Source organism: Hordeum vulgare, chromosome 7H (assembly GCF_904849725.1).
Source record: "Hordeum vulgare subsp. vulgare chromosome 7H, MorexV3_pseudomolecules_assembly, whole genome shotgun sequence".
In the NCBI taxonomy this organism is placed as follows: Eukaryota; Viridiplantae; Streptophyta; class Magnoliopsida; order Poales; family Poaceae; genus Hordeum; species Hordeum vulgare.
In genome coordinates this window covers 48,553,217-48,576,761 of record NC_058524.1, presented here as the reverse complement: position 1 = coordinate 48,576,761, position 23,545 = coordinate 48,553,217, and the positions used below count along the sequence as shown (strand labels likewise).

The window sequence follows — 23,545 nt, the reverse complement described above, 5'->3', positions numbered from 1 at the left end:
CGGTATCGAATACCCAGGCACTACTACGAGAGCCGGTTAAGTACACATCAATAACATGTATATCAAATATACCTGATTTTTCTTTGGCCGCCTTCTTATCTGCCAGATACTTGGGGCAATTGTGTTTCGAGTGACCCATACCCTTGCAGTAGTAACACTCTGTTTCAGGCTTAGGTCCAGCTTTGGGTTTCTTCGTCGGATTGGCAACAGGCTTGCCGCTCTTCTTTGAATTACCCTTCTTGCCTTTGCCGTTTCTCTTGAAACTAGTGGTCTTATTCACCATCAACACTTGATGCTCTTTACGGAGTTCAGACTCTGCGACTTTCAGCATCGCAAACAACTCGCCGGGAGACTTGTTCATCCCTTCCATGTTGTAGTTCAACACAAAGCCTTTATAGCTTGGCGGCAGTGATTGAAGGATTCTGTCAGTGACAGCCTCTTGCAGGAGTTCAATCCCTAGCTCACCTAGACGGTTTGAGTACCCAGACATTTTGAGCACATGTTCACTGACAGACGAGTTCTCCTCCATCTTGCAAGCATAGAATTTATCGGAGGTCTCATACCTCTCGATCCAGGCGTTCTTCTGAAAGATAAACTTCAACTCCTGGAACATCTCAAATGCTCCATGACGCTCAAAGCGACGTTGAAGTCCCGGTTCTAAGCCATACAAGACTGCACATTGAACTACTGAGTAGTCCTCCTTACGTGCTAACCAAGCGTTCTTAACATCCTGATCAGCCGTAGCGGGTGGTTCATCTCCTAGCGCAGTATTAAGGACATAATCCTTCTTCCCAGCTTGTAAGATTAGTTTAAGATTACGAGCCCAGTCTACAAAGTTGCTTCCATCATCTTTCAACTTAGCTTTCTCTAGGAACGTATTAAAATTCAAGGTGACTGTCGCGTGAGCCATGATCTACAACACAAATATATTCAAAGTGGACTTAGACTATGTTCAAGATAATTAGAGTTTAACTTAATCAAATTATTTCGCTAAACTCCCACTCAAAAAGTACATCTCTCTAGTCATTTGAGTGGTTCATGATCCACTTACACTAGCTCAAGTCCGATCATCACGTGAGTTGAGCATAGTTTCAGTGGTAAGCATCCCTATGCTAATCATATCATCTATATGATTCATGATCGACCTTTCGGTCTCATGTGTTCCGAGGCCATGTCTGCACATGCTAGGCTCGTCAAGCTTAACTCGAGTGTTCCGCGTGCGCAACTGTTTTGCACCCGTTGTATGTGAACGTTGAGTCTATCACACCCGATCATCACGTGGTGTCTCGAAACGACGAACTGTAGCAACGGTGCACAGTCGGGGAGAACACAATGTCGTCTTGAAATTTTAGTGAGAGATCACCTCATAATGCTACCGTCGTTCTAAGCAAAATAAGGTGCATAAAAGGATTAACATCACATGCAATTCATAAGTGACATGATATGGCCATCATCACGTGCTCGTTGATCTCCATCACCAAAGCACCGGCACGATCTTCTTGTCACCAGCGCTGCACCATGATCTCCATCAACGTGTCGCCATCGGGGTTGTCGTGCTACTCATGCTATTACTACTAAAGCTACATCCTAGCAAAATAATAAACGCATCTGCAAGCACAAACGTTAGTATAAAGACAACCCTATGGCTCCTGCCGGTTGCCATACCATCGACGTGCAAGTCGATATTATCTATTACAACATGATCATCTCATACATCCAATATATCACATCACATCTTTGGCCATATCACATCACAAGCATACCCTGCAAAAACAAGTTAGACGTCCTCTAATTTTGTTGTTGCATGTTTTACGTGGTGACCAGGGGTATCTAGTAGGCTCGCATCTTACTTACGCAAACACCACAACGGAGATATATGAGTTGCTATTTAACCTCATCCAAGGACCTCCTCGGTCAAATCCGATTCAACTAAAGTTGGAGAAACTGACACTTGCCAGTCATCTTTGAGCAACGGGGTTACTCGTAGCGATGGAACCAGTCTCTCGTAAGCGTACGAGTAATGTCGGTCCAAGCCGCTTCAATCCAACAATACCGCGGAATCAAGAAAAGACTAAGGAGGGCAGCAAAACGCACATCACCGCCCACAAAAACTTTTGTGTTCTACTCGAGAAGACATCTACGCATGAACCTAGCTCATGATGCCACTGTTGTGGAACGTCGCATGGGAAACAAAAAATTTCCTACGCGCACGAAGACCTATCATGGTGATGTCCATCTACGAGAGGGGATGTGTGATCTACGTACCCTTGTAGACCGTACAGCAGAAGCGTTAGTGAACGCGGTTGATGTAGTGGAACGTCCTCATGTCCCTCGATCCGCCCCGCGAACCGTCCCGCGATCAGTCCCACGATCTAGTGCCGAACGGACGGCACCTCCGCGTTCAGCACACGTACAGCTTGACGATGATCTCGGCCTTCTTGATCCAGCAAGAGAGACGGAGAGGTAGAAGAGTTCTCTAGCAGCGTGACGACGCTCCGGAGGTTGGTGATGATCTTGTCTCAGCAGGGCTCCGCCCGAGCTCCGCAGAAACGCGATCTAGAGGAAAAACCGTGGAGGTATGTGGTCGGGCTGCCGTGGAAAAGTAGTCTCAAATCAGCCCTAAAGCCTCCGTATATATAGGGGGAAGAGGGGGAGCCTTGCCTTGAGGCTCAAGGAGCCCCAAGGGGATCGGCCGAGCCAAGGGGGGAAGGTCTCCCCCCCAAACCGAGTCCAACTTCGTTTGGTGGGTGGAGTCCTTCTTCCCTTTCCCACCTCCTCCTTTTTTTCTTTTCTCTTTGATTTTCGTTGGTAATCAAATGAGGTCATCCTATATATCAATCTTCGTTTCCGGACCATTCCGGAAACCCCCGTGACGTCCGTGATCTCATCCAGGACTCCGAACAACATTCGGTAACCAACCATATAACTCAAATACGCATAAAACAACGTCGAACCTTAAGTGTGCAGACCCTGCGGGTTCGAGAACTATGTAGACATGACCTGAGAGACTCCTCGGTCAATATCCAATAGCGGGACCTGGATGCCCATATTGGATCCTACATATTCTACGAAGATCTTATCGTTTGAACCTCAGTGCCAAGGATTCATATAATCCCGTATGTCATTACCTTTGTCCTTCGGTATGTTACTTGCCCGAGATTCGATCGTCAGTATCCGCATACCTATTTCAATCTCGTTTACCGGCAAGTCTCTTTACTCGTTCCGTAATACAAGATCCCGCAACTTACACTAAGTCACATTGCTTGCAAGGCTTGTGTGTGATGTTGTATTACTGAGTGGGCCCCGAGATACCTCTCCGTCACACGGAGCGAAAAATCCCAGTCTTGATCCATACTAACTCAACGAACACCTTCGGAGATACCTATAGAGCATCTTTATAGTCACTCAGTTACGTTGCGACGTTTGATACACACAAAGTATTCCTCCGGTGTTAGTGAGTTATATGATCTCATGGTCATAGGAACAAATACTTGACACGCAGAAAAACAGTAGCAACAAAATGACACGATCAACATGCTACGTCTATTAGTTTGGGTCTAGTCCATCACGTGATTCTCCTAATGACGTGATCCAGTTATCAAGCAACAACACCTTGTTCATAATCAGAAGACACTGACTATCTTTGATCAACTGGCTAGCCAACTAGAGGCTTGCTAGGGACAGTGTTTTGTCTATGTATCCACACATGTAAATGAGTCTTCATTCAATACAATTATAGCATGGATAATAAACGATTATCTTGATACAGGAATTATAATAATAACTATATTTATTATTGCCTCTAGGGCATAATTACAACACCCCGCCCCCTCCTCCCCAACACTCCGGCCAGTAGAAGAAAAGAAGAAAAAGGAGAAGAAAAGAAGAAAAAGGAGAAGAAAAGAAGAGGAGGAGAGGAGAAGAAGAGGAAAAATAGAAGAAGAGGAGAAGTAGAAGAAAAGAATAAGAAGAGGAGGAGAAGAAAAGAAGAAAAAGGGAAGGAGAAGAAAAGAAGAAAAAGGAGAAGAAAAGAAGAAAAAGGAGAAGAAAAGAAGAAAAAGGGAAGAAAGGAAGAAAAGGAGAAGAAAGGAAGAAAAAGGAGAAGAAAGGAAGAAAAAGAAAAAGTTCTTTTTGTCATTTAATTCCCATTGTTATTAGGTTTGTGCTAGATTATTAGGGTTGGTAATATTTAGAATTAGGTTAGGGTTACAAGAAGAAGAAATATGAACAAAAATAAGAAAATAAGATTAGGAAAAATGAAAATAAGAAGAGGAGGAGAAGAAAAGAAGAAAAAGGAGAATAAGAAGAGGAGGAGAGGAGAAGAAGAGGAAAAATAGAAGAAGATGAGAAGTAGAAGTAGAGAAAAAATTAGAAGAGGAGGAGAGGAGAAGTAGAAGAAGAGAAGAGGAGAAGTACTACAAGAAGAGGAGAAGTAGAAGTAGAAGAAGAAGTAGAAGAAGAGTAGAAATAGAAGAAGAGGAAAAATTAGTTTAGGGTTACAAGAAGAAGAAATATTTTTTTTGTCATTTAATTTTGCTATTGCATAGTGTATATGCTTAAGTGTTAATAGTGTTTCATAGATTATTGCTTAATTTTGCTATTGTATATGCTTAAGTGTTAATGGTTTAATTTTGCTATTGTATATGCTTAAGTGTTAATGGTTTATTTTTAGCAAGAAACTTAATGCAACTAGTTTATTTTTTTTAGTTCATTTTACGATGCCTATCCCGCATCCTCGTCGTCGACTCAACGGAGGACACCTGCTTGATCAGAGGGGCCCTGTCCGGGACTGGGCTCCACCCGGCTGGTATTGGGAGGTGCTACCTTCCGGGGGGCGTAGGTTGGTGAGGAGCCAGCCCGTCGTTGACCCGATCCTTGTTTGATGGCGGTCGCGTGGGCCAGTGAGGGTGCCGAGGCTTCCGGACACCGCGGAGGTGGTACGTCACCGTGTCAGCGAGGAGGATGAGCACGTCCGTCGCTACATGGTTGCGTTGGAGGGCAGGTTCGAGCATACGTGACAGGTTCTTCGGGGATCTCACTGGAGCTACGATCCTATGATAGTTCCTTCTCTTTGGGTGTCCACCGCCCGCGCCGATACCCGTCGGGCGCTACGGTTCTAGATGTATCAGTGATGCTATATGTATGATAGTATTCGAGGAGTATTAGTGATAATATTCGATGATGTACGGACAAAAGAGATGATGTATTTGCTTATAATTGAATGCATGCTAATTTGAATACTACTTTATTTTACGATTTGGTTTTGCTTATTGAATGCTCAAATTGGAAATGTACTCCTACTTTGAATACTATGCAGAAATCTAGGAGTCCCAGGTGGAGCCACGACCCGGGACTAAAGTTGTTCTGGAACGGAGTTCCTGATAGAATAATTCTTTTTTGGTACAAAGGTTAAGAGAATCCGTTTTTTGCAGAACTATGGATCCACATATCAGGAACCTCGAAGAGGAAGAACTTCTCGAAGATATAATCAAAGACGGCCCCGACGTTGAACCAGCTGAATCTCCGTCGTCATATCTAAACTGCGACGTTGGAATGGAGGTCGAGCGACACGAAGATGAAGCCGATGGGGCAGGAGATAGGTCCAATGACGGAGAAGGTGATAGCTCCACTGATGGAGAAGCCGGTGAAGAAATAATAAAGTCCGGCGAGGTATACATATGAAGTTCGACAATCACTTGTAATATGTGAAAAATATTGGAGATAGCTCTATATTGTATACATATACATTCATTTGACGAATGTTTCTCCCTCTTAGGCCTCCACATCGAGCAAAACTACGAAACGAGGCCCGACTAGAAAGTTGGATGCACGGACGCATTACACCTTTGAGGTGATATTGCCTACGGGCGAACCCAAGCTTCCTAAGAATGTTGCTGACACATTCAAGAAGTAATGCAGAGTTCTTGTTAGGGATCACGTCCCGATCAGCGTTCGGGAGTGGAACAAGCGCAAAGGGGCAGCCGATAGTGACTATGTCGCCAAAAGGTACAAAGATAATCTTTGAAATGATCTCATGTCACATTTCAACCTGCCAGAATGTGAGAATGAAGACGCCGCAGACAAACTGAGGGCCAAAGTCAAGGAGTGGACTCTGAAGAAGATGGCCGAACTGTTCCGTAGCTGGAAGAAGAATCTATGGAAAAACTATCTGAAGACAAAGAAAGTGCCAGTATTCGAGGGGTATCTAGCCAAGCAGGCGAATCACAGGAAGTCATTTCAAGAGTACAAGGATTCAAAAGATGCCCAGGCATTATCAGAAAAGAACAAGATAAATGCCGACAAAAAGAAATATCACCACAAGCTAGGGCCAGGGGGCTATGAGACTGCCATCCCAAAGTGGGATAAGAAAGAGCAAGATCTGCTAGATAAAGGCATCGTACCTGAACCACTCCGTGATGAGTGGGAATTGAGAGCAAGAAATTGGTTCCTTGCGCATGGTGGGTCGTACGACGAAAAAACAGGGGACCTCATCTGCAATGACGGTCTTAGGATACCCACGGAGAATTGGAAAATGATAGTGAAAGAAATTAAGGAGGGAAAAAGAAAGTTCACTGCAGATAGAGATAAAGATTTGCTCACACTGGTCCTCGGCAATGACGAACATGGAGGACGAACGCGAGGCTTCGGTCCTTCTTACCCGTGGTGGCTTGGGTTTGCCAGAGACCAAGACACTTACAGAAGCCGAGAGAGAGCAAAGAAGCGGCAGCAGGATGAGGAGAATGACAAGTTCAACCAGTTGCTTGCCAGGATTAACGAGCAACAGAAGCAGATTGATGAGCTTAGAGGAGTACCGCGCCAGGAAGATCCTGCACTTGATATTACCGGCGCCCCATCTAAGCGTAAAAGCAGTGTGGCTGAATCTGAGGCCCCGCCCGACGATGCACGAAGAATGATAGAGGGCGGTCCCGGCTACCCCGTGGATGGAATCAAGGAGTCAACATCATGTGAACTCTATCAGAAATTCAAGAACATATCCATGAAGGTGGCCGTCGTACAAGCTTTACCTTCTGGCCCTGATGCACGCTGGCATGGCCGTGAGATTCCAGCTGGCTTTGCTAAAGTCGGGGTGGATGAAATCATGACGGGTTTTCATGATATGGAGCTCGACATAGCTGGACCCGAAGATGAGAGGACACTCGGAGAAGTACTGGGTGGAGTCATCCTATGGGACAAGAACTACATCAAGCTTCCAGGCTCGGCCCCAAGGACAACACCGCCTCCGAGTCGTCGCAGGTCACCTACACCTCCATTACCTCCAAGCCCTCCACATGACGTCGTCCAACACAACACGAGTCCATCTCGATCACCGCCGCCAGACTTGGGTCGTCCGTCTCCGCCGCCGCCCGCACAGGATACTAAGCGGAAGCGTGCCACCAAGAACGCTCCGCCAACGATTCCTAAGCGACGGAGCCCCCCAAAGCGCAAACGGTCGCCCCTCCCAAAGGTACCTCATGCTAATCTTCCTATCAGACCTTATGATCGTACCCCCGAGGAAAACGCCAGGATAGCAAAGGAACATCATGATGCGCAGATGAAAAAGAAGGAACCCGAGCCCCGCCCGGAATACACCAAGAAGCAAATAGCATGGGCAAAAGACTTCATAACCCTTCCATCACAGTATGACTTACACTATAAGCCTGATGACTATCACATTGCAGAAGGAAGTGAAAAAGAGCAGCTCACGTGCAAGTGCAAGTGGGAGAAAATCAAGTTCAACTACAAGCAAGAAAAAATCAGACGTTCCTCAGCTTGGACAACAGGCCAAACAGTCGATCCCACCCCTCAAGGTGTTAACCGAGAATGTTCCCCCTCCGGTGCAGGGGCAAGCTTTTGAAAGAGCAAAGGAGTTGGCGGCTGAATGTGGTATCTCGGTTGAAGATTTGCTGGCTTCCCAAGACGATAGGATACCCAAGGCTGTGGTAGCCCCTAAGCCACAGTTTGTCATGGGAGAGCCTTTGGTCAGCAAAGATGATCTCCCAACAAATATGCGTTACTTGCATCAATGGTACTTAAGTGAATCAAAGAATGGGAGAACGATGATCGTGCTGAGTGTCCCACGGGAGTACTACGGCCGCTCCGAAGAAATCCATATCGACTTTGATGAACTCTTCCAGATGTACAATGGCGACGCCCTCGACAAATCTCTTATGAGTTGCTATTATCTGTAAGTTTTTCAATTCGTTGTCTACATATAACTTGTTTAGTTATTTCAATTCATTGTCTATATATAACTTGTACTCTATTATGCAGAATGAAGATTCTGGATTGTAAAAGTAAGACCATCCTAAATATTGGGTTTATTGACCCAGATAAAATACATATAGCGACGCTAACTGATAAACCCAAGGAGACGGAGGAAAACCTTCTAAGGTTTCTAATAGATCAAAATTTCTGTGACCACATGTTGTTTCCATACAACTTCAGGTGAGGGTCTTTACTCTGTTGTGTCTGAAAAGGACGTGGATGTCGCCTAGAGGGGGGGTGAATAGGCACTTTAAAATAGTTAAGGTTAAGGCTTGAACAAATGCGGAATAAAATTAACGTTTAATATGTCAAGCACAAAACCTACAAACAACTAGGCTCACCTATGTGCACCAACAACTTATGCTAAGAAAGATAAACAACTAAGTGATAGCAAGATATATTACAATAAACAATATGTCTATCACAAAGTAAAGTGCATAAGTAAAGGGTTCGGGTAAGAGATAACCGAGGCACGGGGAGACGATGATGTATCCCGAAGTTCACACCCTTGCGGATGCTAATCTCCGTTAGAGCGGTGTGGAGGCACAATGCTCCCCAAGATGCCACTAAGGCCACCGTAATCTCCTCACGCCCTCGCACAATGCAAGATGTCGTGATTCCACTAAGGGACCCTTGAGGGCGATCACCGAACTCGTACAAATGGCAAACCTTGGGGGCGGTTACCGAACCCGTACACGTGGCAACCCTTGGGGGCGGTTACCAGTACCCGTACAAATTGCTCGGGGCAATCCCCACAACCTAATTGGAGACCCCGACGCTTGCCCGGAGCTTCACACCACGATGATTGAGCTCCGAGACACCACCAAGCTTCTAGGACGCCAAAGCATCCGCGAAGAACAATATCTAGGGTACTAAGTACCAAAGGTAATAAGCTTCTCAAACTTCACTTCCACGTATCACCGTGGAGAACTCAAACCGATGCAACTAATGCAATGGAAAGAACACACGAAGTGGTCAAGTCCCTCACACTCAAATCCCTCCCCAACAACGAAAGCTATGGAGAGATATGAGAGGAAGAACAAGGAGCTCACAAAGAACTCCAAGATCAAGATCCAAGGGGTTCCCCTCACATAGAGGAGAAAGTGATTGGTGGAGATGTGGATCTAGATCTCCTCTCTCTTTTCCCTCAAGAACAAGCAAGAATCATTGGAGGGATTGAGAGTGATCAAGCTCTAAGAGTGTCAACAATGGAGGTAGAACAAGAGCTCAACGGATAGATAAGACCAAGGGGGAAGAAGACCCCCTTTATATAGTGGGGGAAGGAATCAGACCGTTACCCCCACTTTCTACCCGAGCTCCAGCGGTACTACCGCTGGCTGCAGCGGTACTACCGCTGGCACTCCAACGGTACTACCGCCAGCTAGCGGTACTATCGCTGGCACTCCAGCGGTACGACCGCTGGCCCCAGCGGTACTACCGCTGGGCCCCTGGTAGTGCAACAGCACTACCACCGCCAAGAAAGTCTTCGCAAAAAGGTCCGTCCACGAACAACCGCTAGGCAGGCGGTACTGAGCTCCTGGAGCGGTACTACCGCTGACCAGGGGCGGTACTACCGCCAGCCAGCGGTACTACCGCTAGGGCCAGCGGTACTACCGCTAGGTCCAGCGGTACTACCGCTCGCCACTGAAACAACCCTAACTTTCGCATACGAGCTCCGAATCGAGCAAACCCAAGCTTGTTGGATTCAGGACGACAAGGGCTATCCAAACAGCTTGTTGAAAATCTTAAGACCATGCGGTTATGAATATGCCAAAGATATAGAGATGTGAGTCCTCTATGAATGAAGAACCAGCAAAAACTCCAACATCGAAAACATCATAGTAGATGCATATGGACTCCGTTTTCGATGAACTCGAGCTTGTCACGAGGATGACCATAAGCTCTAAAACTCACAAAGAGAAACACCAAACAAGAACCAAGAAGTATGATGCAAGGATGCAAATGGTTTGAGCTCTGAACGAATGATACGATCAAGCTACTCACTTGAGAGCCCCCTTGATAGTAAAGCAATCTATCCTAAACACAAAACCTATCAAGGGCAAACCTATACCTTGCACCTCGTCCTCTTGAGCTAGATGATGATGATCTTGGCTTCCTCAAGATGGACCACCTTTCTTGATTGTGTTGGCTTCATGAAGACTAGTTGATTGCTCCCCCATACTCACTATGGGTGAGCCACTCTTCAGCATATCTTCACAAGTCCATTGCCACCACAATGGACGGCAAGCTTCAAGCATGATATCTTCGTGCTGATCCACTTGAACTTGCACATCGCAATCTTGATGACTATCACAACTTGACGTCATACTTCATGGGTTGTATGAGATCTTCCCTTTGACGCAAGCCCATAGAAACACACCTAACCCCCACATAGAACTCTCACGAACACCATGAGTTAGTACACAAATACATAATGGACAATGCTTACCATACCATGGGATCACTTGATCCCTCTCGGTACATCTTGTACGCTTTGTGTGTTGATCATCTTGATTTACTCTTTGTCTGAGATCTTGATCAACCATGTGTCTCTATGACCATTCTTTGGATAATACCTTGAATACCATCTTGGTCATCATATAAACTCCTTGAACCCAACAGATGGACTTCAAGAAGTGCCTATGGACAAATCCTATAAATGTAACTTAAGGAAACCATTAGTCCATAGGAATTGTCATCAATTACCAAAACCACATATGGAGATATATGCTCTAACAGTGTCCATTCACTTATAAGTGTAATTGATAAGTTACTGACACACACACACACACACACACATATATACATACATATATATATATATATATATATATATATATATATATATATATATATATATATATACATGTGCAGCTTCCATTGGATTCTGTTGGACATTCAAATTGATAAGGGGAGAGTTGATGCCTTTGACCCATTATCGAGACCCTTGGAACAGTTTCAAAGCCTGCAGGACATGCTCCAAGGGTAATTTTAATCATTTTTGCGCTTTATTGGTCTCTTTCGATGATTTTCTGATATATCAATTAATGAAAAACTTAGCAAATCATTATCCTTGTCGGGCAGGGTTTGGAAGCGGTTCAAATGCGTGACTCCCGTTAACTTTCCTGAGAAGCTGACCTTTAGAGCGGCTCAGGTAAGTAGTAGTATGATATACTTCTATTAATTTTCAATACATTTATGATGCTAGATTATTATTTTGATTATATATATTCTATTCTCGTAAAGTGCGACCAGCAGCCACGGGGAACGCATCTATGCGGATACTATGTTTGCGAGACCATTCGCACGTTTACCTGTGAGCTCAAGGATCACAGATTCGACGTAAGCAATGAACATTCACACCTCTATTTTTACCCGTCATTCTTTGTTATCATGATTGATATTCATATTCATCTCCTCTTCTTATATAGCACACGGCCATGAGGACGAAGGTCCTACCAGAGCAACGCGCGATTGGTGTTGTAGAGGAGCTTGCGGGATTTTTGAGGACGGAAGCTATAGATGACAAAGGACGATTTAGTGTAACTAGGGGCCATTACTGATGTTCGTCCATGTAATCGAATAGACGGGCTCTAGTCCCGATAATTCAGATTTCCATATAATTGTATATATATGCTCGCTTGTAAGATAAGTTAATCTTATATATATGCATAATTATTTCTATTTAAATTATATGAAAACTAATTCCCGAACACCAGACGAGGCATCACGTTAATCTCCCGAGCACCTAAACCCTAAAACCCTAAAACCCAAAAATAATTTCATTCAAAAAAAAACCCAAAAACCAGCAAAATCTAAAAATCTTTAGTCCCGTTCCGTGTAAAGAACCTGGACTAAAGGGCCTGCCCCTCGGGCGCTACGAGGCGCCCACGTGGAGCACCTTTAGTCCCGGATTGTAACAGGGCCGGGACTAAAGGTTAGCCCTTTAGTCCCGCCCCTTTAGTCCCGGTTGTTGAACCGGGACTAAAACCCCTTACGGGCCGGGGCTAAAGGCCCCGTCCCCACTAGTGCGTGTCTTGTGTTGTCGATGTTGCTTCGGTTGTTTCGAGTCATCATTGTTGGTGCTTCGTGAGTCTAGTTCGTTTTTTGGTTGTTTGTATTGGTTTTCGTTGGGTTTTTCGAGAATTAACTGAACAATTCTCTTCTTTTTAATTAACGGATGGGCCAAATATTTTGCCTCCATATAAAAAAAACACAGAGAAGAGACTCCTCTCTGTTCTCATTCTTTTTCTAGATGCCCGGTGCTGTGCGGTCGACGAGGAGCCCATCAAAGTGTTAAATGACGGCTGATAGAGAAGCACCCACGCGTCTGCACATGCCTCCTGGATCTGGCTCTCACTTCTCGTGACACCATTGGCGCCGGTACCTATCCTATCCTGAATCCTGAATGTGTCTAGGTTGACCATGGACAGTACGTTTGCTCGCCCGCTGCTTGCCCCCCTGGAGCCCCAACACCATGTCTCCCATTCTACCGGCCGGCCGCCACAAGTCCACGACGGGTTAACCCTCTCCAGATCGACCTCCACCGTCACCATGCATCGAACGTAACCATCTTCCACGGTGCTCCGCCCCGCGCGCGTATATATACGGCACGCATCGCCCTCACTGTGCTGCCGGAGTAGCTAGCTGTAGCACGAGATTTCAGCTGTGATCACGTAGATACAGGGGCAACAGCTTCGAAGGGAAGGAGAGCTAGCGCTAGCCACCGGCGCCATGGAGCTGGAGCTGGGGCTTGCGCCGCCGAACCACGCCGGCCAGCCGGCGGGCTTGTGCGGGAAGAGGGACCGCTCGGCGCCGGCGGTGGCGTTCGGGGTCACCAAGGCAACGCTGCCGCTCTTCCTGCTGCGTGACGACGACGGCGACGACAGCGGGGAAGACGGCACTGCCGGCGCCCGCGACTGGGGAACGAGCAACAAGTGAGGGTTTGCTTGTTTGATGGTACGGCAATGCAAGGACGTATGCGCCCTTCTCTTTCGTGAAACTGAGTGCAAATCCTGCAGGAGGAAGAGGCTGGTGGGGTGGCCGCCGGTGAAGAGCGCGCACCGCCCACGCAGCCACCACAACGGCCACGTGAAGGTGAAGATGGAAGGGGTGCCCATCGGGAGGATGGTGGACCTGTCCCGCCACGCCTCCTACCACGAGCTCCACCACACGCTCCGCCTCATGTTCCCCTCCTCCACCGTTCACCATGCCGATCCATACGCCGTCACCTACGAGGACGGGGATGGGGACTGGATGCTCGTCGGAGACGTGCCGTGGGAGTAAGTTGTGGATTAATTCTTAATTTGTTCTGCGCGCATTCCCCTGTCATTTCATCGAATCGTCCGCGTCACGGCTAACAATGGCGTCGAATCCATCTCTTGCAGGGAGTTTAGCAAGTCGGCCAAACGGCTCAAGATACTCATGTGACCGACTACACTTGCCATGTAGTATTGCTGGTTGAATGTGTGGATCCCCATGGATCTGCACCGGCGTCTGTGTCTTGTTAGTTAGTTTACTGAATTTTAGTACATGTTGTATGAGACTTTCTGAGTCTAGTTTTCCTGTTCAAGGTTTAAAATTATAGTAACGGAAAAAAATCGGTGAAATGTCTGAAATTATTTCAGAATTCAATATATGAAAAAATAATAAATTTTAATTGTTTTTCGCTGAACTTGGATTTGGCTTGGAATTAGTGAATCTGGTCCGAGATTTCAAGTTTACAATTATCTCAGCACCAATCAATTACAACACTGGTGTCATAACTTGACGCAAAAAATAGTTTAGTGCTAAAATTTGTCACATACATTGAACTAGTGGTATAACTTGACTTTGATGGACATATACGAAGCAAATCACGTTTCTATACGAACACAATGCCAATTAGGCGCGCCACCGTGGCATGGGACCCACTGTCAGCGATTGAACGACGTGTGCATGCTATTTTGGAAAAAATAAAACTTGAAATTTTTATTCTCACGGAGGTACCCTTGTCTGCGACGCATATTTTTCTCACAATGAAACCACGTGGGGCCCATCTATCTCACCATGTGCGTTAGGATATTTTGGTTATTTTGGCTCGTGTAGTTCGATTTATGGGTAATTCGAGTATTTAAAAATGGGAACCGAAACTTCTTCTCTCAAAAAAAATATCTGAACCCAAATTACCTGAATTTTTGGTTCGGGTAATTCGGTTACCCAAGAAACCCAAAATATTTGGAGCACACATCAACTTTTGGTATGATTAATTTGGGTAGTACGGATATTTACCGTAATATGACTATTTTAGTTAGTATGGGTAACATGACAATGTAATAATAGGATAAATAATTTGCTTAATATGAATAATTCGGATAGTATGATTATTTTGGGTTTTATAGACTAGAACCCGAACCCGAAGGCGAAAACCCTATAGCCAGAAAATGAAAACCGAAACCCGATACAAAACAATTCAGATAATTCAGGTCGGTTCGGGTTCGGTTAACGGCTTAGGGTACCCACGTTACCAGGGTGACATCTATCAACGACCCATAGTATCATGCAAAAATTGTATGCCCATGACATGTCGGGAATAGGAGCGCAGGCCAAACCAAAAGACCCGACAATGTTTCTTTCGATTATCTTTTCTAGAGACCTTGTGATTAACTGATACGTAGAGCATATAACCTTTCTAACTTAAGTGGGCTGGAGTCTCAGAGGCTGATTTTACACTGTTACTTTATTAAAAAAACATGTAAACTGTATCGTATGTCATAAATAAAATAAAATTAAAATTACAATAAATATAATTATATATACCACATAATTTATCTATTAAAATCATGAACTTTTTAAAATCATATTTGCACTTTTTAAAATATTTTTTTATTTTTTATTAAATAGGCCAATTATTAAGTGAAAGTTTTGTAATATACAAATTAATTGTATGAAATAATACATGAACACTTTTATAATGTAATACTTTTCTACATCATTATTATTTATAGCATAAGAATATAATTTACATATATTTATAAATACCTAAAATAAAGTAACACCGCTACGTGCTGTGGTGGCCACTCGTACATGATGACTACTCCCTCCGTACCTAAATATAAGTCTTTTAAGATATTTCACTAGATGTCTACATACGGAGCAAAATGAGCGAATATATACTCTAAAATATGTCTATATACATCCGTATGTAGTTCATTGGTGAAACCTCTAGAAAGACTTATATTTAGGAACGGAGGGAGTACATGTCACTGCTTCTAATCCCAGCCAACTATTTTTACATTATATGAATATATGTTTCCTAAAGCATGAATATTTTGTTAAAACTGAAAAAAAAAATCAACTTGTTTAAGAATTTATGTAAATATATAGTAAAACAAATAATTTTCTTAAATCTTGGACACTTCTATATATTACATTAATATTTTGTTAAAACTGTGAACAATTTTAAACTTACATAAGCATTTATTGAATATATTTTTATTCAATACGCAAATAATTACATAAACAGTTTTGCAATTCAAAATTTATTATATTGATAAATGTTAAATCAATATGTGAAATTTATAACATCTATTATAAATTACATTGATGCTATAATTTTCTGGACAAAAACAGTGCAAAATGGGTTGTAGGGATTGGCCAACTCAGTAGTCAAAGAATATATGGAAGCGGTATCAAGTTATTGTTTTAAAAGATTCTGAAAAAAATATATTGCATTAAATAGTCCCTGGTAAGGTGGTTAGTGGTTAGCCGTGAGCTGCTGGCAACTACGGGAAGGCGGTTCTAATCCCCTTGCATGCACCTAGCACCTAGCACCAATTTTTCAATTATTTGTAAATTCCATGAGGAGAAAAAATGTGTTTTTTACGAAATACCAGGCCACACATCCACTTTGCGGTCATGTCGCTAACAGCGAGCCCCATGCCACGTTGGCATGCCTAATCAACATGTTGTTAGTATAGAAATGTGATATGCACCGTATATCACGCCAAAGCCAAGTCGTAACACCAATTCAATATATGCCATTAGTTTTAACATTAAACTGGCTTTTTGCGTCAAGTTATGACATCAGTGACGTAATTGACCAGAAAAAAGTAAAGTTTGTTGAAATTTTGAAAACCCCACTCATGTCTTTAGACTTTACTTCAGTACAACCCTAAATGTCCTCTAAAAGCTCATGAACCCATTGTTGCTCCCACAAACGACACACGTAAATCTTATATGACAGCCCGAGACCGACGCTTCAGAAGATTCCCCTTTTATTCCGTTTTCGTCGTGTGGTTCGTTTGTGTGTCGCATTCATCGTCGCATCAGGCGCAACATCTGCATTGCATCGGCATCCCGTTGTCGCCAGTTTTCAAAACTTGGATCCGTTATTAGTTGTCGGTTCTCTCCATTCTCGTCGTTGCCCGTTTTGAGCCCGACTACACGCGCCCGCTTTGGAAAATAATTTCAATATATGAAAAAATGATAAATTTTAATTGTTTTCGTTGAAATTGGATTTGGCTTCGAATTAGTGAATCTGGTCCGAGATTTCGAGTTTACAATTATTTCAACACCAATCGAAATCGCAGAAAAAAGTAAAGTTTGTTGAAATTTTGAACCCACTCGTGTCTTTAGACTTCACTGCAGTACAACCCTAAATGTCGTCTCAATAAAAGCTCCTGAACCCATCGTTGCTCCCACAAACGACACATGTAAATCTTAGCCGCCACCAACCATAGCAACCCCTCTCCTCCATCATGGCCCACTCAGGATACACAGAATGATCAGGACGGGTTCGAGATTCCTTTTCGTAACATTAGGCCCCCCATAGGTTTGGCTGGAGTACGCCTAGCACACCCTCTGAGCGTCAAGGCAGACATGGTCAGTGACGCTTCTATCTGTCAGTAGAGACATGACTATCTAATTATGTATGAGATATATGTCTATTTTATGTATGAGACATATTCATGTTCTATTTCCATGCTCAGTTAGTTTAATGGGGATAACACTTATACTACAAACAAATGCATCCAACATCGTGCTTAGATAGAACATAATGGCCCCACAACATGACATTACAAACAAATAAAAAAAAATCTGAATTAAAAGGTACGATTAAACTTACAAAATACAGTTGAAGAACTACATGAAGGCATCATCGTCATCCTCCGTCGATGCAGAGCTCATGCCCTTCGCCGACGCGGAGCTCTTGCCCTTCGATGATGAGGTACTCCTGGACTTGATACTCGGCATGAAGATATCGTCTTCGTCCTCGCCGTCGTCCATCCATAAAAAAGATGTTTTACTCCACCGTATATGTGTTGGTCTTTCTTCTTTCATCTTTCATTTAACCTGATAAGTTCTTTCCGTATCTCCTTATATGTCCTTGAAGGCCACCCCTTCCTAGCTAATGCGTGAGCAAGCTTATTCAGTAGCGTGTCACTACTGATGAGTTCATCCCATGAAACTATCCTTTTGTCTATCTTGAAATTGCTAGCTAAGCCCAGAAGACATTCAGACATACCAGAGTGAAAACTACGATCGAAAAAATAATGGGACATCTTGATGAGAGTAAGCTACTAGACTACACTGCTTACCCACCTTAGTGTGGAGGGGGGTTTACAGGTGCTGAAGAGCAGAATAGGCGGGGAAAAATGACGGGAAAGCGAGGCGGGAAAAATTAACATGTTCAATTTAAGATACAACTTGCTGCGAATTTTAAGATACAACTTGTTGCGATGCGAATTTTAGGATACAATAACAAAAATCTACTCAGTTCAACGTGGATGTTTTCCCTTTTCATCATCAGCTTCTTCTGCTGCCTTGGCCGCACGAGCCATTTCTTTCTTTCTCTACCTCTCAGCCTCACGGGCCTCCTATCGCTGTCATTACATCTCCTCCAGTCGAAGTCCCTCTTCTCGGTTTTTCTTCCGCATCTTATCAATAAAACACCTCTGTTACCGCATACAAACTTTCTCATGCACGACGACATCTTTCACGAATCTCAGCCACCCCCCAGTCCGGTATTTTCGTGTCAATTCAACGATGGTACATGCACAGAGGCGGAGAAGACTATAACAAAAAAGGAAATATAAATATCAAATAAACAACGTGTTTATTTTCGATGACTGAAGCATATCGGAGGCTTGTTCCACGGTGAACTAGCAACGGGTGAATCTTCCTCATAATTGGGGCACATAAAAAACTTCAGACCCAACTAATCTGAAAAATATGTCACCTCCTTCACCTTGCAAAGATCGCCACACCAACAACGCAGTTTTTCCACCCCCGGAGGCAAACTCGCACTCTTTATTTTCCTAGGCCTAATGATTTGATCCGAGCAAGGCAAACTCATAATAACTAGTGCGTTTGTGTTTTGAAGTGTGGTTGAACGATGAAGGAAGACATCGTTGAATTGACGGAAAAAATTGACGGAAAAAATTATAGAAGGGCTATTTTGTTATTGTGATCATAAAAGAAAAGGATTTAGGAGGGGACTCCATGCATCGGGCGTTGACAATACCAATTAATACTAATTAATCATGAATAAATCAATTAGTACTAAACAGTCATGGCGAAGCCGATTAGTATTTATCAGCCTAGTCAAGGCTGGTTGGACCCCGCCTAGCCGAAGCCGAACAGACCCTAATCAGCCACGGCAAGGCCTACTAGAGGGAGTCAGTTTTGGTGAGGTCAACGGTATGTTATTTTTGTAAATTTTCAAACCTGCACATTGTTTTTCAAATTTAATAAAAATGTATTATTTAGAAAATTAGCCATCAAATTAACCCCATACTGTTTTCGTTTTGCTGTTCGTGTACGCAGGAGTGAAGCATGCCGTTGACCTGTGCGCTGCTCCTAGGAGCTGGAGCCAGGTATTCACATGCTCGATTTCCCCCATCCATGCTTGCATCCCTTTTTATTTATCTCAATCGCAGTTGCAGATTTTGGGCCGCAATTTGTATCTACGGGAAAACCTATCATCTCACAGCAAGTGAGCAGCAGCGTCAGTGCAAACATCTTATGTTCCAACGTAATTTCGTTCTTTGTATCTAATTGTTTATGTGCTCTATTTATACTAGACATGGTGGCATTTTACAGTTAGTGGACTTCATGATATGGACGAGTTTGTTCAGTCCCAGCTTATATTGGCAGTTGGTGTATTTTTCTCTGTCTCTGCATATCAATTTAGATCGGACATACTTTCTGGAAGTAATTTGCAGTATCCATAAGATGCGGTGTTAAAAAACAATGCTATCTTAACCCTGAACTTTATGTTAGCAGTCTACCTTAAATGTTTACTTTCGGTGCAACAGCCTCTTTGTACTTTTATTGATTGCAAGTTTTTGTTGGTAGCTTACCAAACTAGCTTCTTTGTATTTTTATACTAGATCATCGCTGGCGCGCGTTGTCGGGCCCATACATTTCTTTGGTAAGCATATTGAATGTAATAATGTCTTATATCATGAAACTGCAAGAGTACAGAATAACTTTCTTGGATTTAAGGACACAAACTGAATATTCAAGTTAGCAAAACAGAGCAATGGTACTTGTTTTAGCAGAGTATAATGTGTGTACTGCAGTTGCAAGATCAGACACTGAAATCTTATGTAACCAGCTAGGAGTTTTAGCTACAACATCAGGTTGTAAGGTAAAAAGACAACTCTAAAGCTGTTGTACAATCAACCTTAAATAATCTTCCTAAGAACTGAAATCATAAATACCCATCAACTTGTTTGGTCTTCGTTTTTCCAAAAGTTTTAGCCTAGCTCGTTGTTCTTGCTCATCATATGGCACAAATGGTTCTTGATTTCATATCTTATTGGTAGTTTATCAACTCATCAATTGGTAACCCTGGTCCTCGTTGATGCACTGATTTGTTCTGTTTCGTAACTGGTAGTAATAAACATATTAAAAAGGGTTGATAAATTTCTGAAAGTAAAGTAGTTTTATTTATTCTATACCAGCAATTATATTGAGCAGAAGACCATTGCAAACCATTAAATTGAGTAAAAAATATCAGCGAAAAACATGTAATCATGAAATGCGGATTAGCAATATGTGCTTGTCACCAAAACATCAGGAGAAGTATACAAAAAGAAAGAAAAAACAGTTCCACGATTTTGAATTTTGAATTAATAGGTTGATTTTGCGAGTTCTTTTAAGTTCACAAAAAAGAACAAATATGTATGTCATCAAAGGGACCATCACATTACTACACTCCATCTAGGAAACGTCAATATTAACCATCTTTAGAAATGTTGGATTAACCCTCACTATTATAGGAGAAAACCTTCACTGCATAATCTTGATTATATCAGTATGAGTCTTGTCCAACGAAATGCTGCATTTGCGTGACCTTGTAAGATTAGAAGGGTAGTAATTGATAATGTTATTTCACAAAATAAGAGACATAATTAAGTTTATTCTCTGAATGTGGAACACTAAAAAGATGAGACAACAAAAGATATTTATTTTACTTTATAACTTGAAACATCACAAAGGGAAACATCTCACGATAGTTTCTAAACCACATAAAAATGCTTTTTCTTGTACTGCTCTCCTAAAAAGAACTTTGTGTAAGCATTTACATGTTCTACTTTAGCAGATTAGTGTAGAAGTATTTTTCTAAATAATGTAGAAACATAATCCACTATGCATCATATGTCGCAGAAGGGGTATGTCTGCAGTTCAGCAACATTGTGCTATTACTTGGTCATATATGTTATAAGTGAATTGTGCACAATGTTATAATCGAAGTTGGTCCTCTTGGAACCCACATGACCAAACAAAAATGAAGGATAATAATACATTTGCCTTCAGCATTGGACATCAATTTTTATCACCGCCTAGCTCCATGGCTTAATTCATAGCGAAGTTGAACCCCACAAGGACCAGACGCATCTGTGGTGCCCCCTACTTTTAGTTTTGAATCCAGTAGCATATTGCATCTACACTAATTAAATCCATAAGTTTCCAGAAGGTATAAGCTTGAGATTGATATATATTCTGGATTTCTGGCTAACTACACATTGCTATTATGGCATCTACATTTTTCTTGTGAAAAGTAGCAGTGTACAGGGAAATAAGCTAGCTTATCCCTATCAGAGTTATATTATTCCACGTCTAACCTGAAGGCAAGTACTTACTTGAGATAATCGATTGAACCCCTTTTTCGTAGTTGATAGCAAGGTAGTTTTCCATTGTTAAGTAATACACACACGTATTGAGTTGATAGTCTTCTAGCTCATCAGCCTCTTCACATTGACCAGAGATCACCAATTTTTCCACAAAAATTCAACACTCCAAAAACTGAAATGTTAAGTTATCTAAGAACACTTTTAGATGAATATCACTCTAATATTCATTGGATACATAAAGTTAAAAAGTTTTACCTCGAAAGAAGAACTTCCTGGTCGGCTCCATTTAGTATAATGGTTTATGCTCGAGGACTTGTTACATGACTCAATCAAGATCTTCTCCACAATCAAATTTAGTTTTGTTGCTAACTTTGCATTGTATGCACGGCTACTGTTTTTCCTTCTGGTTAAGTGTCTGACCTACTAAAGAGCCACAACTTGTATTAACTGAAGAGCTAAACTGAAAGTGGAAGAAGGGAAGGTCTAAATTTAGAGTGGAAGAAGGGAAGGTGTACGTGGAAGTAATTAAGGACATGAATTTTGAGATGTGAAACAGTCTAGTGTCCAATGTAAATCCCACGAAAATTCTGAAATAACAAGAGAATGCCAAAGTATCAAATATTTGGCAGTCACTACCAATAATACCTTTTGGATATATAATTAGAAAACAAAGAGAGACCTAATTATAATTTTGTAAGCAGTGCTAATCTTTTACCTTGTTTCCTCTAGATTCTTAACCATAAGTAGGAACTGATCGCTTTGTGCTCCCAAGTTCCATCTACTCCTAATTGTTCCATATAGCAGTCAGAGGTAATAAGGAATGGCGGGAGGATGCCGATGACATGGATAGATCAACACAAGATAGAGGTTGAAATAATGATGGGGACCTGCAAAGGGATAGATGAGTACTCCTTGGCAGCGTGCCGATGTGGTCTAAGGGTGGAAGGGCAGCGTCCGTTTTTGACAATAGTTGCGTCTGGGATCCAGACGACCGCCGGGCGAGCTGACGTGACGACTCCGATGCTGCTGCTCGTCATGAGGGGTGCCACACTTCACCTCCTGGTCTTCACGCACTCCTCCATTTGCCCTACATCGCGGCGGCGCACATATGTCGCGAGAGGAGAAGGATCGAGGGGAGACAGATCCGTGGATCGCCAGCGGTCGCCACCGCTGCCATCGTGAGAGGAGAAGGATGGATCGCCAGTTGACGTCTCCGCTGCCATCTGAGGAGTGAAGGATCAAGGGGACCTGATGTGTGGATCGCCAGTGGACGCCGCCGCTCCCATCAATCACCCACCTCTCTCTCTCTCTCTCTGACCTAGGGCGAGACTGGGAGTGGTCGGGGGTAGCGGCGTGGGGCGAGGTGCGCGAAAGGGATTAGGACATTAGGTATAAGACGTGGACACGGGGTAGAATCATTACCGCTCATTTCGGATCGGACGTTAACTAGTAACAATGAACGAGAGGCATCCAATTCTGCCCCGGAATAGCAGGCCAAGGACAGCCGGCCCAGGCCCCAGGCGCAGCCCGCACTGCCGGGAATGATGCATCGTACGACCAACAACGACAGTGAAGCGAGATCCAACGGTCAAAACCAATGGATGCGTAAGAGAGGTCGGATTAGGTTCGGTTTTACTGTCCTTAAATTGAACATTGGACCATTTTTACTCAAATTCGGATAATTCGTTGTCATTTATGTTGCAGAACCACCCGGTGTAACGCTATGGTTCCACTAACTTCAAAAAGAAAAAATGTTTAATAAATCACAAAATGTTTGTGGATTCAAAAAATTGCTCCACCAATTTCTGAAACAATGTTCGTCCATTCTAAAAAAAGTTTGCCGATTCAAGAAAAATGTTAAAAAATATGTTCACTATTTTTGAAAATGTTTGCAATTAGTATAAAATGTTTGTAGTTGGCCTACTTATATTAAAATAAGATAGCACGGCAAGTTTCAACCCAATCAGAGAATATTTTATACACACTTTTAAGAACAAGGATTTGACGATGCCGCGGTCGCGTGCGAGTGTGGTCGGGCTCAAAACGAGCAATGACGGGAACGGAGAGAACCGACAACTAATAACGGATGCAATTTTGAAAACTGACGGCAACAGGATGCCGATGCAATGCGGATGATGCGAATGATACGATGATGAACG

The 23,545-nt window shown here is 43.1% G+C and overlaps 1 protein-coding gene across 1 annotated transcript; it reads left to right on the top strand.

The window, feature by feature from the left end:
* The first annotated feature begins 12,898 nt into the window (after positions 1–12,898).
* Positions 12,899–13,939, top strand: LOC123411181 (auxin-responsive protein IAA20-like). Its single transcript, XM_045104120.1, has 3 exons — positions 12,899–13,202; positions 13,287–13,547; positions 13,653–13,939. Exons 1-3 carry the CDS (start codon positions 13,000–13,002, stop codon positions 13,693–13,695), a joined length of 507 nt encoding a protein of 168 aa, XP_044960055.1. The 5' UTR covers positions 12,899–12,999; the 3' UTR covers positions 13,696–13,939.
* The last annotated feature ends 9,606 nt before the right edge of the window (positions 13,940–23,545 follow it).